This window comes from Saccoglossus kowalevskii, chromosome 17 (assembly GCF_978046115.1).
Source record: "Saccoglossus kowalevskii chromosome 17, keSacKowa6.1, whole genome shotgun sequence".
NCBI lineage: Eukaryota > Metazoa > Hemichordata > Enteropneusta > Harrimaniidae > Saccoglossus > Saccoglossus kowalevskii.
The window spans coordinates 13,906,928-13,920,770 of record NC_140657.1 but is presented as its reverse complement, the minus strand read 5'-3'; the positions used below and the strand labels follow the sequence as shown (position 1 = coordinate 13,920,770).

At 34.2% G+C, this 13,843-nt stretch overlaps 2 protein-coding genes across 2 annotated transcripts in view; both read left to right on the top strand.

Annotated features, from left to right (window-relative positions):
- The window catches only part of LOC144362499 (uncharacterized), a 64,674-nt gene extending 64,289 nt beyond the window's left edge, over positions 1-385 (top strand). The window contains exon 21 of the mRNA XM_085492570.1: positions 178-385. Coding sequence (XP_085348696.1) covers positions 178-294 — 117 coding nt within the window. The 3' untranslated portion in view covers positions 295-385. The remainder of the gene's footprint in view (positions 1-177) is intronic.
- Positions 300-13,843, top strand: part of LOC102803875 (uncharacterized) — a 43,623-nt gene continuing 30,079 nt past the window's right edge. Inside the window, exons 1-13 of the mRNA XM_085492569.1 lie at positions 300-381; positions 910-963; positions 1,157-1,309; positions 1,719-1,772; positions 5,331-5,384; positions 6,314-6,457; positions 7,077-7,130; positions 7,253-7,306; positions 7,879-7,986; positions 8,147-8,251; positions 9,050-9,157; positions 10,228-10,389; positions 13,193-13,246. Of these exons, the coding sequence (XP_085348695.1) occupies positions 370-381; positions 910-963; positions 1,157-1,309; positions 1,719-1,772; positions 5,331-5,384; positions 6,314-6,457; positions 7,077-7,130; positions 7,253-7,306; positions 7,879-7,986; positions 8,147-8,251; positions 9,050-9,157; positions 10,228-10,389; positions 13,193-13,246 (1,116 nt within the window). The 5' untranslated portion in view covers positions 300-369. The remainder of the gene's footprint in view (positions 382-909; positions 964-1,156; positions 1,310-1,718; positions 1,773-5,330; positions 5,385-6,313; positions 6,458-7,076; positions 7,131-7,252; positions 7,307-7,878; positions 7,987-8,146; positions 8,252-9,049; positions 9,158-10,227; positions 10,390-13,192; positions 13,247-13,843) is intronic.

Below are 13,843 nucleotides of genomic sequence, written 5' to 3'. Positions count from 1 at the left end.
AATTTATTTTCACTGATATTTGATGAGTTTAATGTAAAATATAGGAAAAAAGGTATATTTGATGGATTTTATTTTTACTGAATCATTCCTTCAGCGTAAATAGCGAAAAATTAATTCCAAGCAAAAATAAAGTATTCTACAGTAGTTTGATGATTAGAAAATCTTATTTGCTTGCAGGGAGATATTGGAAGAGTAGGTTTAGTGGGTTTTCCTGGAGAAAAAGGTGATAAAGGAGTAGCCGGTCGAGATGGGTATCCTGGACCAATGGGATTCATGGTAAGTATAATACCGTAAAGATGGGGTTTAGTGGGTTTTCCTGGAGAAAAAGGTGATAAAGGAGTAGCCGGTCGAGATGGGTATCCTGGACCAATGGGATTCATGGTAAGTATTATACCGTAAAGATGGGGTTATTGGTTATTCCTGGAAAGAAAATGATGAGGGAGAAGTGGGTTGAGATGGGTGTATTGCACCTGGAGTATGCTCGGCAATGTAAGCTGGGTTAACCATATGCTGCATTGGTTAACTATGAGATGAGTTAAAAATATATGGTGAGTTAACTATGTGCGCCTTAAATTGTTAACTTTTTAGATTGACCAAACCATGAACAATTTTTTCCAAGTTTGATTTTATACATTGAAACTTCAAACTGAATTGTACTTTATTGAATTTATATCAAACATATATACTGTAAAATACTTTATTTTCGCTTTGAAATAATTTTGTGAATATACCTATATTGTACATTTAAACTTGTCCAAAATCAGTGAACCTAAATTTCATACAAAACACACAAAAAGTCTTTTCATTAAAAAAAAATCCAGCTAAAATAATAAAGTATTTTACAGTAATAATGTTTGTTGCCTTTTTTATTCTGACATTGTATGCATTCACTGTGATCTTCTATTTCAGGGAACAATGGGAAAAAAAGGAAAAATTGGCAGCCCTGGAGCACAAGGACTCCCGGTAAACCAACTGCTAATATGTCAATATCTCAGTATTCACTTATTATATTGTCCTGTGTATTATATCATCTTTCATTAAATATCATTTTTAAGTCCATTCTATTTAATAAATAAATCTATCAATACAAACTTGGTATTCCATGTTTGATATAAATTATTTTCTTTATGTTTGGAATAAATTATTTTTTCATTAGGGACTACCTGGTTCTCCTGGTGGATTTGGAGATGAGGGATCTAGAGGAGAAATGGGACAGGAAGGACCATTGGGAAGAAAAGGACAGAGTGGACAACCTGGTAGGCATGGAAAACTTGGACCAATTGGAATTCCAGGAGTGAAAGGTCTGCCTGTAAGTCTGCGGTTATCTATTTTTTTCTCTTGCAGAGTCTCAGTCTCAATACACTTTCTTCATATACATTTTGTAAGTCTTTAACAAATCTGATTAAAAAAATTCTAATATCATGTGAGAATGATGTCATAATCATGTAATATCTTCAGAAATCCTGTAAAAAATTTTTTGAAACCAAGTAAAAACATTTCTGAAATCATGTAAGAAATCACTAAATTCATGTACCCGGTAAGAATCTTTTGAAATTATGTAAGAAATCACTCAAATTATGTAAGAATCTTCTTAAATGAGTTTTTAATGTTATAATAGTTTTCTGTAGTTTTCTGAAGTTCATTCCCACAATGCTTTGCACATACACGTGTGAAACTGCTTTTAAGTTAACATTTGGTCTGTGTTTGTATATTTTCAGGGTTCTCATGGAACTGATGGTCCTCCAGGTCCAATAGGACTTCCTGGTCCATATGTAAGTTTTCCCATGACTTGAATTATTGCATGTGTATCACTGCGATTCAGTGTGAGTCAAATTACCCGGTACTAACAGGGCTTTCACTAACCTTTTGCCAGTCACCAGTCGCGAATTGTATTTAATTTTTACTACAATACATGTATATTATGTCGCTCTGACATTTTCTGAAAAAATAGATGGCATGAGGAAGACTATTTATTCATAGCAGAAGCCCTGCTAGACTGTATTATTATATACTGTAGAATACTTTATTTTTGCTTGGAATTAATTTTCGCTATTTTTGCTGAAGGAATGATTCAGTGAAAATAAAATCCAGCAAATATACCTTTTTTTCAATATTTTACATTCAACTTGTCAAAAATCAGTGAAAATAAATTCCATACAAAACCCTCAAAAATTTTATTCAGCGAAAATTAATTCCACCTAAAATAATTTAAATTATTTTACAGTTACTGTATTTATTACGTTAATGACATATATATTTTTACCTTGCCCGTACCATCAAAGATGGAAGGGAAAGGTATATTAAGGGAAAGATTTTGTCCGGCGTTGTTGTTGTTGTTGTTGTCGTTGTCGTTGTCGTTAATAATTGTTATTGTGTGCATAATAACTTTACTAATTCTATTCCAAACTTCATCAAACTTGGTCACCTTATTCATCAGTATAATGTCTTCCCTGAGTTTGAACAACAGATGTCCTGTATGAAAATATCATGCAAAAATTGAGAAAATCTGATAAAATATTTTGACTGTTTCTACTGGACTGATCACTGGTGATACACATCAAAGGTCACTGATCTCAGTGGAAATATGCATTGTTGTATGTGTTCAATGAAGCAAATGATTTATCTTGTAATAATATCCTTGGTAATGTATACCAGAATCCCATACTGGGTTTCAAAACCAACTCATGGAGAGATTGCACAGTCTGATACACATTTGCAAACCTACCAATAAAATCTTTACAGAAAACAAGATGTCAGAAAATCAATATAAGCACTCCTATGAACTGGGTGCCTAACTTTGATCAAGATCTGAAGCTAATAGAAAATCTGTTAGTTCAAAGTTATCAAATCAAAAACAATACATAAAAAATACATAAAAAGCAAAACATTTCATCCACATTTTAAAAAGAAAATTGTTCTAAAATATATGTATTCTGTATTTGACAAACAGTTCATTCGACAAATGAAAACTCGCAGAAATATGTTTCAGCTATTAGAACAGAATGATAGTTTTCATAATACTAGTTTAAAAACGCACTTCGAAGATTGCAGTGTTTGAAGATGTAGATTCTCAGGAGGCAACAGTACTGTTGACTTCTTCCTCCACTGGACACCAACTAACTACTTAAGTTGATTTGCATACAAAGCAGAGCTTGCAACATGATAGCTATTCATAAAGGGTGTATTTTTTTATTAGCTCCGCTGTCGACTTTGTCGAGCGGAGCTTATCATATGAGTGATTGTCCGTCGTCGTCCGTTTTGATATTAAATATATAGGTACTACATGTGGACCTCTCTCAGATTTGTTCATTTTGTAATGATATCTTTAATTCTCTAATTTTGGTGAATATTTTTGTCATTTTTGGTAAAAACTGATATTTTCGACTTCTTGTTAAAAACCACAAGTGCAATTGCTTTGATATTACATATATAGGTACTACATGTGGACCTCTCTCAGATTTGTTCATTTTGTGATGATATCTTTAATTCTCTAATTTTGGTGAATATTTTTGTCATTTTTGGTAAAAACTGATATTTTCGACTTCTTGTAAAAAACCGCAAGTGCAAATGCTTTGATATTACATATATAGGTACTACATGTGGACCTCTCTCAGATTTGTTCATTTTGTAACGATATCTTTAATTCTCTATTTTTGGTGAATATTTTTGTCATTTTTTGGTGAAAAGTGATATTTTCGACTTCTTGTTAAAAACCGCAAGTCCAATTGCTTTGATATTACATATATAGGTACTACATGTGGACCTCTCTCAGATTTGTTCATTTTGTGATGATATCTTCAATTCTCTAATTTTGGTGAATATTTTTGTCATTTTTGGTAAAAAGTGATATTTTCAACTTCTTGTTGAAAACTGTAAGTCCGATTGCTTTGATATTACATATATAGGTACTACATGTGGACCTCTCTCAGATTTGTTCGTTTTGTGATGATGTCTTCAATTCTCTAATTAATTTATTTTGGTGAATATTTTTGTAATTTTTGGTAAAAAGTGATATTTTCGACTTCTTGTTAAAAACTGTAAGTCCGATTGCTTTGATACTATTCATATTGTTCATTTTCTAATGATGTCTTCAGTTCTTTAATTGAAATGTGCATTGCTAACAGCGGAGCTATCTCAGCCGATAGGCTGCTTGTTACTTTTCATGTAATACAAAATACTTGGACAAAAGCCAGCTAAGATTTTCTGTTATCTTGCATGTTTTATGAATCTATTCATGTCTATTTACAGAACTTTTCTTTTGCGATGAGGCATTTATATTTATACTAAAATATCTGAATTACTTTGAATAAAACTGGAAATTATGTCTCTTAAAATAATTAAACAAATAAGGCACCAATGTTTTTGTAAGATATTTACATCTTTTAAGGACATTCGGTAGACTGATTCCCCACTGTTGGTTCAACCCCAAAACTTGTTTGTATTCAAAATTAATTATGACAATACATATTTATATTGAAACAAACTGTGATAGAGGGAATTATATTATATAACAAAGGGCAAGGTCACCAGAGTTCAACTATGTTATATATCTGTTGCAAATTCATCTTTCACTGGAACAGAACCTCTATCAGTAAAAAGGTGACATTGATTTATTTTGGTTCATATTTCTATAAACCATTTCAATTTCACAAAGAGAAAAATTTGTTTGTCAAGAATTTAAAAAAAATACAAACTTGAGATAATTGATTCTTCACAAACGTTCTGCGGTTTCAGAAATTTTCATCAATTTTATACATGTTTTGCAAACCAATTGAAAATGGCCGACCAATGTATAATGTTCTTATTTATGGATGGTTGTCCATGCATGGATCTAATCCCGTTTAATGTCTTATTTTAAGATTGTGGGACTACTTGTAAGCAAGAATCTGCTGTTATCATATGTCTTAAAATATGCAACAGAAACTGTTTCATCGATTTTTAATACATTTACTCATAAAAATGTTATTTATATCATTAGAAGAAAAGAAAGGTATACAAGGGGAAAATGTTTATCCTCATGAAATCTTGCTAAGTTAAATTTTGGTGCGACTAGCATGGATAATTTTCAAAATGAAATGTACATGAAAATTTTGTTCATGTAACATGTTTGTTAGATTTCCGTAATATGCTATCCAATCTCCTGAGTCAGGGGGGGGGGGGTTGTCATGTTATTTGGTAACAAATTTTTACAAGGTTTTCCAAGCAAAAAATCTTAGTGTTTTATGTGAAATTTAATCATTGTGAATGTCCTGTAATTTTTTAAAATAATGCTGGCAGGGAAAATTTTTACCGCTATTACCGCATTATGTGTACATTGTTTTCAATACTAGGGATTCCCTGGAACACGTGGAAGTGCAGGACCAAGAGGAGAGGCAGGTACACCAGTGAGTAGATATATCTTCAATGAATTAATATTTTACCATAATTTAACCAATATACTCCTAAACGATAACAATTTGGACTAAAATCAAAACACCAAAGATCAACATTTGAACATGTCATAAACTGTATCTCAGACATGCCTTGACTGATTTCATTCAAAATTACCATTGACATCAGTCATGGTTAACAATGCAGGCATTTTACAAGGTCATATGATAGGGCATCATCACCATAAGTTTCTTTCATTTCATCAAAAGTTCCCTTTGGTGTGCGTCCTATCGAATCAAAAACCAGATCACTGCGCGACACTCAACTGGCTCCATTTCACACCTGACTCAGTTCAAATACCTGTAAATCAGAAACCACAATCAGTTCAGAGCTGTTCTTGCAACATAACCCATAGATATGTAAATCATAACACATGCAAAATTTCATCTAAATCAGACAACTGGACGTGGGTCAGGGGCATTACTTATTGAACGCCCCTCGTGCTGCACACACAGGGGTAATTTTGTTACACTGTTCAGGAGAATCTCAGCAACTATCTAAAAGTATGTTTTTCTGGGAGTTTTCGGCCTTTGTTTTCACCGAGATGGTTGCCAGGCGGTGAAAATTCCCAGATACCCCTCCCCCCTCCCTAAGAATAAGAATGATGTCATTCACTTTGACTGAGCAAAACCTGAAAAAGGTGCCATTCAAAGTAGCACCATCTTTTTAACATCCTGAATATACCTTCCAACATTTGATCATAATCTGTCTACATCTTTTATTGTTTATAATTGACACAGTCAAATAAAAACTTTACAATGACTTGTTTAAATGTTAAATTGTAGAATAAATAGCTCTATACAAACTTCCTTGTCTTCTTTTTGAACCTAAACCATAATTTTATGTAAACAATAATTATATACTATGTATGTATTCAATTTAGGGTTTAGCTGGTCCTCATGGAGCAGATGGGTACCCTGGACAACGTGGGGCCAGAGGTTTACCAGGTATATATGGTGAACCAGGACCTCCTGGTGATATTGGATATGCTGGGTATAAGGGACCAAAAGGTCCTCGAGGTGACATAGTAAGTTTTAAAAAGTTTTGATGAATTGAACAGTTAATATAATCTCTCAAAACAATTCTCTTATATTTGTTTTTGGGGCCTGTGATAATCGGAGAAATTGTGTGCTTACACAAATGACGTTTTTCTTTCTTTGTGAATTACTTTTTATTTTGAAATTAGCGCACACTTGCACGATGACCAGCAACAAATCTTTTTCCCAGAAAATAAACAAATTGTATGTGTGAACCAGAAGATTTTTTATTTTGTGGCCTTTGATATGTTTTTAAGTGGTCTTAGTTCATGGTGGTCACATGTCAATACAAATCAGAAGATGATTGGTCCATGGTGCACACATGACATTGAGGATAAAAAATGATTGGTCCATAGAAGTCACATGATACTAAAATAAGAAAATGATTGGTCCATGATGGTTACGTGACACTACAGAACAGAAAATAGTTGGTACATGGTGGTCACATGACGCTAATGGTAAAAAAATGATGGTTCATGGTGGACAAATGACACTAAGGATAAGAAAATAATTGGTCCATGAGACTAAGGCAGCATAATACAATATTTTACTAACAATGTTTTTGAAATGACTTAATATGTTTTTTGAACACTGACTATTATTTAACAGGGTCAACGGGGACCAACAGGTAGCACAGGAATTTCTGGAAAACCCGGACTTAAGGTATAGGCATATTATATTCACTAAAAATAACTGTGTATGAACAAAATATTATTTTGTCAGAAACAAAACACAACTAACATGGGAAGTATGTAGTGATGAAACAATGTTCAATGTCTTCGTAGGGTGATATTGGAGTAGGAGGTGAACCCGGACTGCGTGGACTAAGAGGAATACCTGTGAGTAACTTGTCTAGAATAATTTGTGGTCTTTAATGATACTGATGATACGGGATAATATATCCGTATCATTCACTTCACATCACTGTGGCTTTAATTCAATGAAATCATTGTGATATATTTTGATATAAATTGCATTGTTAAATATTTTGATATAAATTGCATTGTGATATATTTTGATATAAATTGCATTGTGATATATTTTGATATATATTGCATTGTGATATATTTTGATATAAATTGCATTGTGATATATTTTCATATACATTGTATATTGCATCGTGATATATATTCATATATATTGCATTGTGATATATTTTCATATATATTGCATTGTCGTATGTTTTTATATATATTACATTGTGATATATTTTGATATAAATTGCATTGTGATATATTTTGATATATAAATATGGTATGGTATTAATCATCGTCATTATTATTATTCTGTTTATATATATTAAAACTAGGTTTCTTCAAATCACAATCAGTGTATTCATGGCGTTGGTACATTCATTTGGTATTTTATGATTTGATATATTTTGATATCTTTCAATATATTTTGCTTTTAGGGAGAAGAAGGTGAGAAGGGCAAAGTGGGACCAAAAGGATTACCTGGAGATGGAGGTCATCGGGGTGACAAAGGTTATGCTGGAACACATGGTGATGACGCTGATGATGTGAGAAAATTTCTATTAGTATCAACAGTACCTACCATAAATACCTTATTTTACTGTGTGCTGTAAATGTCAACTATGAATGAGTCTTTGATGTAATCGGACATACGATCAATTTCAGTTTTACAGTATGTTAAAAATGTATGTTTTATCTTTACATCAGGGCTTGCCTGGATTACCTGGCTTGCCTGGACTACCAGGGAGAAAAGGAACCAAGGGTCAGAAAGGATTGATGATTCCTGGCATCAGAGGACCATTTGGACAACAGGTTGGTGTTTTATTTTTACTGTCTTTAAAGATGTATACCTTAAGGAATTTGCCACATACATACTTTCTGTTATATTATTAAACACTAAACTCATTTCTGCTTAAGTGATGAATCAAATTACAGCGAAAATTACTTAATTTGCATATTTATGTGAAACAATACTAGTCGGTAATTCTTCTAATTTAAAATTAAAAGTTTGCAAATATTATACATAACCATCCATGGTTTACTGCTGTTTATTTGATCTTTAAAGGGTGGGGGCGTGGTCATCATACCACATTGTGTTTATTGTGGGACTCATGGCACCCTACACAACACATTTAAAATAAAATACATTGTTTGTTCTTGTGAAATTCAAACTCATACTGCGTGATGACCACCGCCCTGTAATTTACTACCTTTACTCTTTTGTTGGACAAATTACATATACTGATAGTACTGTCTGTATTTGATATATATTTTAAATCTGTCTTCTTAAAAAAAAGTTATATGTAAATGCAGCTTTATTTTGATATACAAGTAGGTATAGTTTGAATAAATGTCTTGAATTTCATTTTAAGTAAAAAATTATTACAAAAATAAGGAACTAAAAATAATACCTCAATATGTATTAATCTGATCCATACAGATACATTTCGGACTTTGTATCACATGATTTTTTTGAGTAGGTTGAATAATTTATGCATGAATATCAATCAATTATGTAAATTATGCCACTTGTGAGCCGATAATACTTCCATAATGTTGGGATATACATATGCACAACGAAGTTTATAATATTCTGTTTCTCTTCATAAGGGACCCCCAGGGCCGGAGGGTAGGCCTGGACCAAGAGGAATTATAGGGCCCAGAGGAGACAGAGGTTTAATTGGGCCTACTGGAATACCTGGACCACACGGACGAAGAGTAAGTTCTATAATACAGGTGGTGGAAATTTGTTGTGTGCGCCCTATTTTTTTTTCATTTGTAGTTTTAGGTCTACTTTTGTTTTTGTCAACTAATCTTTATTTTTTTTTATTTTAATATTTTATTTATGCAAGGAATACCTATTTCAAGAGGCTTGTATATAACAAGATTTGATTTGCACAACATATATCGCTTGTATATACATGAAGTGAACTGAATAAAATTGAGTGGTATAGTCACTTCTTCTAGTGGTGGTTCCTATTATAGTCCTGTGAAATACTTTATTTTCGCTTGGAATTAATTTTCGCTATTTTAGCTGAAGGAATGATTAACTGAAAAAAAATCCAGCGAATACACCTTTCTTCTTATATTTTACATTCAACTCATCGAAAATCAGTGCAAATAAATAACATACAAAACACCCAAAAAGTCACCCAGTGAAGATTATAATAAGTACATGTATTTTACAGTGTATCAATTGACATAATTTCAAAAAAATACTGACCCCATTTAGTGCCATAATTCTAATTGTGTTTTGACGATTGACCAAGCTTCCTGGCTCACAAGGGATCCACTGTAGACAGAAATCATTTTTTGTTGTTGTTTACATAATACTGCAAAACCTTTCTTATACTTCTGTTTTGAACACTTCATTAATCGCTTTGCCAATGGGGCGAAATAATAATTATGTTGATTTCAGTAGACAGAAGGATCTAACTTTACTGTGTGTTATTCATGTCTGGGGCCTGCTTCAAAACCCAGAAAACCATAATTAATAGTATATCAGCATGAATAAATTTAAAATTACCTCTTATCCAATCACAATCATGCATTTACAGGCATGTTACACTGGAGGAATAAAATTATCAATGTGTCACTTTTACAACCTTATTTGTCACTACTTTTCAGCACATTCAATCATATTTTAATAAACCTACATTTTTCTGTAGCAGTATTCACTGAAAATTATAATCTATTATTTTTGAGCTAATTTGATAAAAACTTAAATCTTATTTTTGATTGAAACTACCAGCAGATTTATTACTAATAGTAGGAATTTTTTTTTCCAGGGTGATGTTGGACGAGACGGTCTAGAGGGATTACCTGGTGTGTCTGGTAACCCTGGATTGATTGGATTTCCTGGAGTACCTGGAGAGAAAGGAGATAAAGGATATGAAGGAAGGCCAGGTTTACAAGGAACAGAAGGAGAACCTGGAACTCCAGGACCTAAGGTATGTAATATTCATGCTTGGTTTTTTCTAACCCTTCTCACACCACCAATGGTTGGCTTTCCTCTAATCCTTCACAAGTTACCAATGGCTGGGCTTCCTCTAATTTTTCACCAGTCACCAGTCATTAAGCATCCTATTACCCTTCACCATTTACCAATGGCTGGTCTGCTAATCCTTCACCAGTTACTAATGGCTGGGCTTCGTCTAATCCTTCATCGGTCACCAATCGCTGGGCTTCCTCTTACCCTTCACAAGTTACCAATGGCTGGATTCTGCTAATCCTTCAACAGTCACCAATGGTTGGGCTTCCACTAACCCTTCACCAGTCACTAATGGCTGTGCTTCCTCTAATCCTTCATGAGTCACCAATCGCTGGGCTTCCTCTTACTCTTCACAAGTTATCAATAGCTGGGCTTCCTCTTACTCTTCACAAGTTACCAATGGCTGGATTCTGCTAATCCTTCAACAGTCACCAATGGCTGGGCTTTCTCTAACCCTTCACCAGTTACCAATGGACAGGCTTTAACTAACCCTTCACCAGTCACCAATGGCTGGGCTTTCTCTAACCCTTCACCAGTGGCCAATGGCTGGGCTTCCACTAACCCTTCATTAGTGGCCAATGGCTGGGCTTCCTCTAACCCTTCACCAGTGGCCAATGGCTGGGCTTCCACTAACCCTTCACCAGTGGCCAATGGTGGGGCTTCCTCTAACCCTTCACCAGTGGCCAATAGTTGGGCTTCTTATAACCCTTCACCAGTCACCAATAGTTGGGCTTCCTCTAACCCTTCACCAGTCAACAATGGCTGGGCTTTCTCTAACCCTTCATCAGTCAACAATGGCTGGGCTTTCTCTAACCCTTCATCAGTCAACAATGGCTGGGCTTTCTCTAACCCTTCATCAGTCAACAATGGCTGGGCTTCCTCTAACCCTTCACCAGTGACCAATAGTTGGGCTTCCTCTAACCCTTCACCAGTCAACAATGGCTGGGCTTTCTCTAACCCTTCACCAGTCAACAATGGCTGGGCTTTCTCTAACCCTTCACCAGTCAACAATGGCTGGGCTTTCTCTAACCCTTCACCAGTCAACAATGGCTGGGCTTTCTCTAACCCTTCATCAGTCACCAATCACCAATGGCTAGGATTTCATTAACACTTCACCAATATCTAATGGATGGGCTTCCTCTTACCCTCACTAATGACTGGGATTCCTCTAATCCCTTACCAGTTTGCAATGGCTGGGCTTTCTCTAACCCTTCACAAGTTACCAATGGCTGGGCTTTCCACTAACCCTTCACCAGTGGCTAATGACTGGGCTTCCAGTAATCCTTTGAAATGCCTGGACCAATCACAATCAAACTTCACACGTACATCATACATGATATTATACATATGCACGTCAATTTGTTTCACGATCTGAATCAAGATGGCCAAATGGTGGCCATTTTTGTGCTCAAAATCATCAAAATCAAGCTTTTTTCGGCTGTTTACAGATGGATTTTGTTCAAAATTGGTATATACGTTAGACATTCTAGGACCTTGATGCACATCATTTTGTTTTTCAGATAAGATTAAAAATGGCCGACTGGCGGCCATTTTGTTTTAATGAATGTGGTTCTAGTGCCATATCTCTGACTTGCTTTGACTGATTATTATAATATTCATTATACATCATGTCATAGATAGACAGATATATTGGTTTGACGATCCTATTCAAAATGGCCGAATGGTGGTCATTTTTGTGCTAAAAAATCATCAAATATCAAGCATTTCTGGCATTTATGGATGGATTTTGTTTAAACGTGGTACATACTATAGACATTACAGGTTCCTGATGCACATCATTTTATTTTTCAGATCAAATTCAAAATGGCTGTCTGGTGGCCATTTTGTTTTAATGAATGGGTTTCCAGACTCATATGTCTGACTTGTTTTGACTGATTATGTTCAAATTTTTAATATTCATTATACATCATGTCATAGATATACAGATATATTGGTTTGACGATCCTTTTCAAAGTGGCCAAATGGTGGCTATTTTGGTGCTAAAAAATCCTCAAATATCAAGCATTTCTTGCATTTATGGATGGATTTTGTTCAAGTTTATATCATACATTAGACATTACAGGTTCCTGATGCACGTCATTTTATTTTTCAGATTGAATTCAAATTGGCTGACTGGCGGCCATTTTGTTTTAATGATTGGGCTTCTGGAGCCATATCTCTTAAATGCTTTGACTGATTATATTCAAAGTTTATATATTCGTTATACATCATGTTAAATATATATATACATGTATTCAAAATGGCTGATTTTGAATGCTGTTCCAGAGCAATATCTCAAATGTCAATCATTTTAATGTTAAAAAATCATATTCCTGACATGGTTATATTCCAGCTATATTACTATAAATAAAACTATATATTTTAAATTTGATAACTAACAAGGACTGCATGGCTTGTTTCAATCCAAAACTTATTTGTATTCAAAATTAATTATGACAATGCATATTCATATTGAAACTAACTATGATAAAGGGAATAAATATAATATAACAAAAGGCAAGGTCACCAGTGTTCAACTATGTTGTAGTTTTCATATTTGTTATCATTTTTAATTTTTTATAGCCTACATGTCTCGATCAAAATGTGGGGGAAAAAATGGGTGGTTATATTTTGTAAATAGTAGTAGAAGTTGACTTTAGTTCTCAAATGGTTGATAATTGCCGACATTTGCATTCATCGACTTGCATTACAGCACTGCATCCATTTCTATGAAAAGTAAAGACATATTACTCTTCTTTCAGGGCGTCAAAGGTGAAACAGGAAGTGTCGGTAATAAAGGTCAAAAGGGTGAAAAAGTAAGTACAGTAATGTCGCATACGACTTGTTTACCACTTCCGTGTGACTGAGAATGTTCTAGAACCGTACTGTGTCTGGGTGGAATTTTTAGAAGCTGGTTGAATAGGTAATAGGACACTGTAGAAGGCAATAGAAGGTAATGGAATATTCTAGAAATTTGTAGTAAATTCCAGACTCATTATGTATGCTGATGTAATGGTCTATTTATAGACAGTATGGGTATATATAGGGGAGTTGTTCAGCACTGAGATCAGATCGGAGATCTCATTGAATTGTATTGGAGTTTAAGTATCTAGTTATTGGAGTAGTGGAGTTTTACCGCGTTATTGTACTTGATGTTTGCAGAGTATAATAATACCAGTACCAGTTGAAACCTCATCTGTTGGCTCCGTGTTTGTATTTTATCATCGCCGCCAGGGAAGTCTTTCTGTTACTGTTGCCATTTTGGTATTTGAACCATCACACCTGTACTATACCAATTACGGTAATATTACAATGCGTGTGACAAGTAACTATCTGGTCAGTGTGTGCAATACTACAAAAAGTGCAAGCCAATTTTTGTTTCCACTTTTTGATGATGATTTGTTTAACTCAGT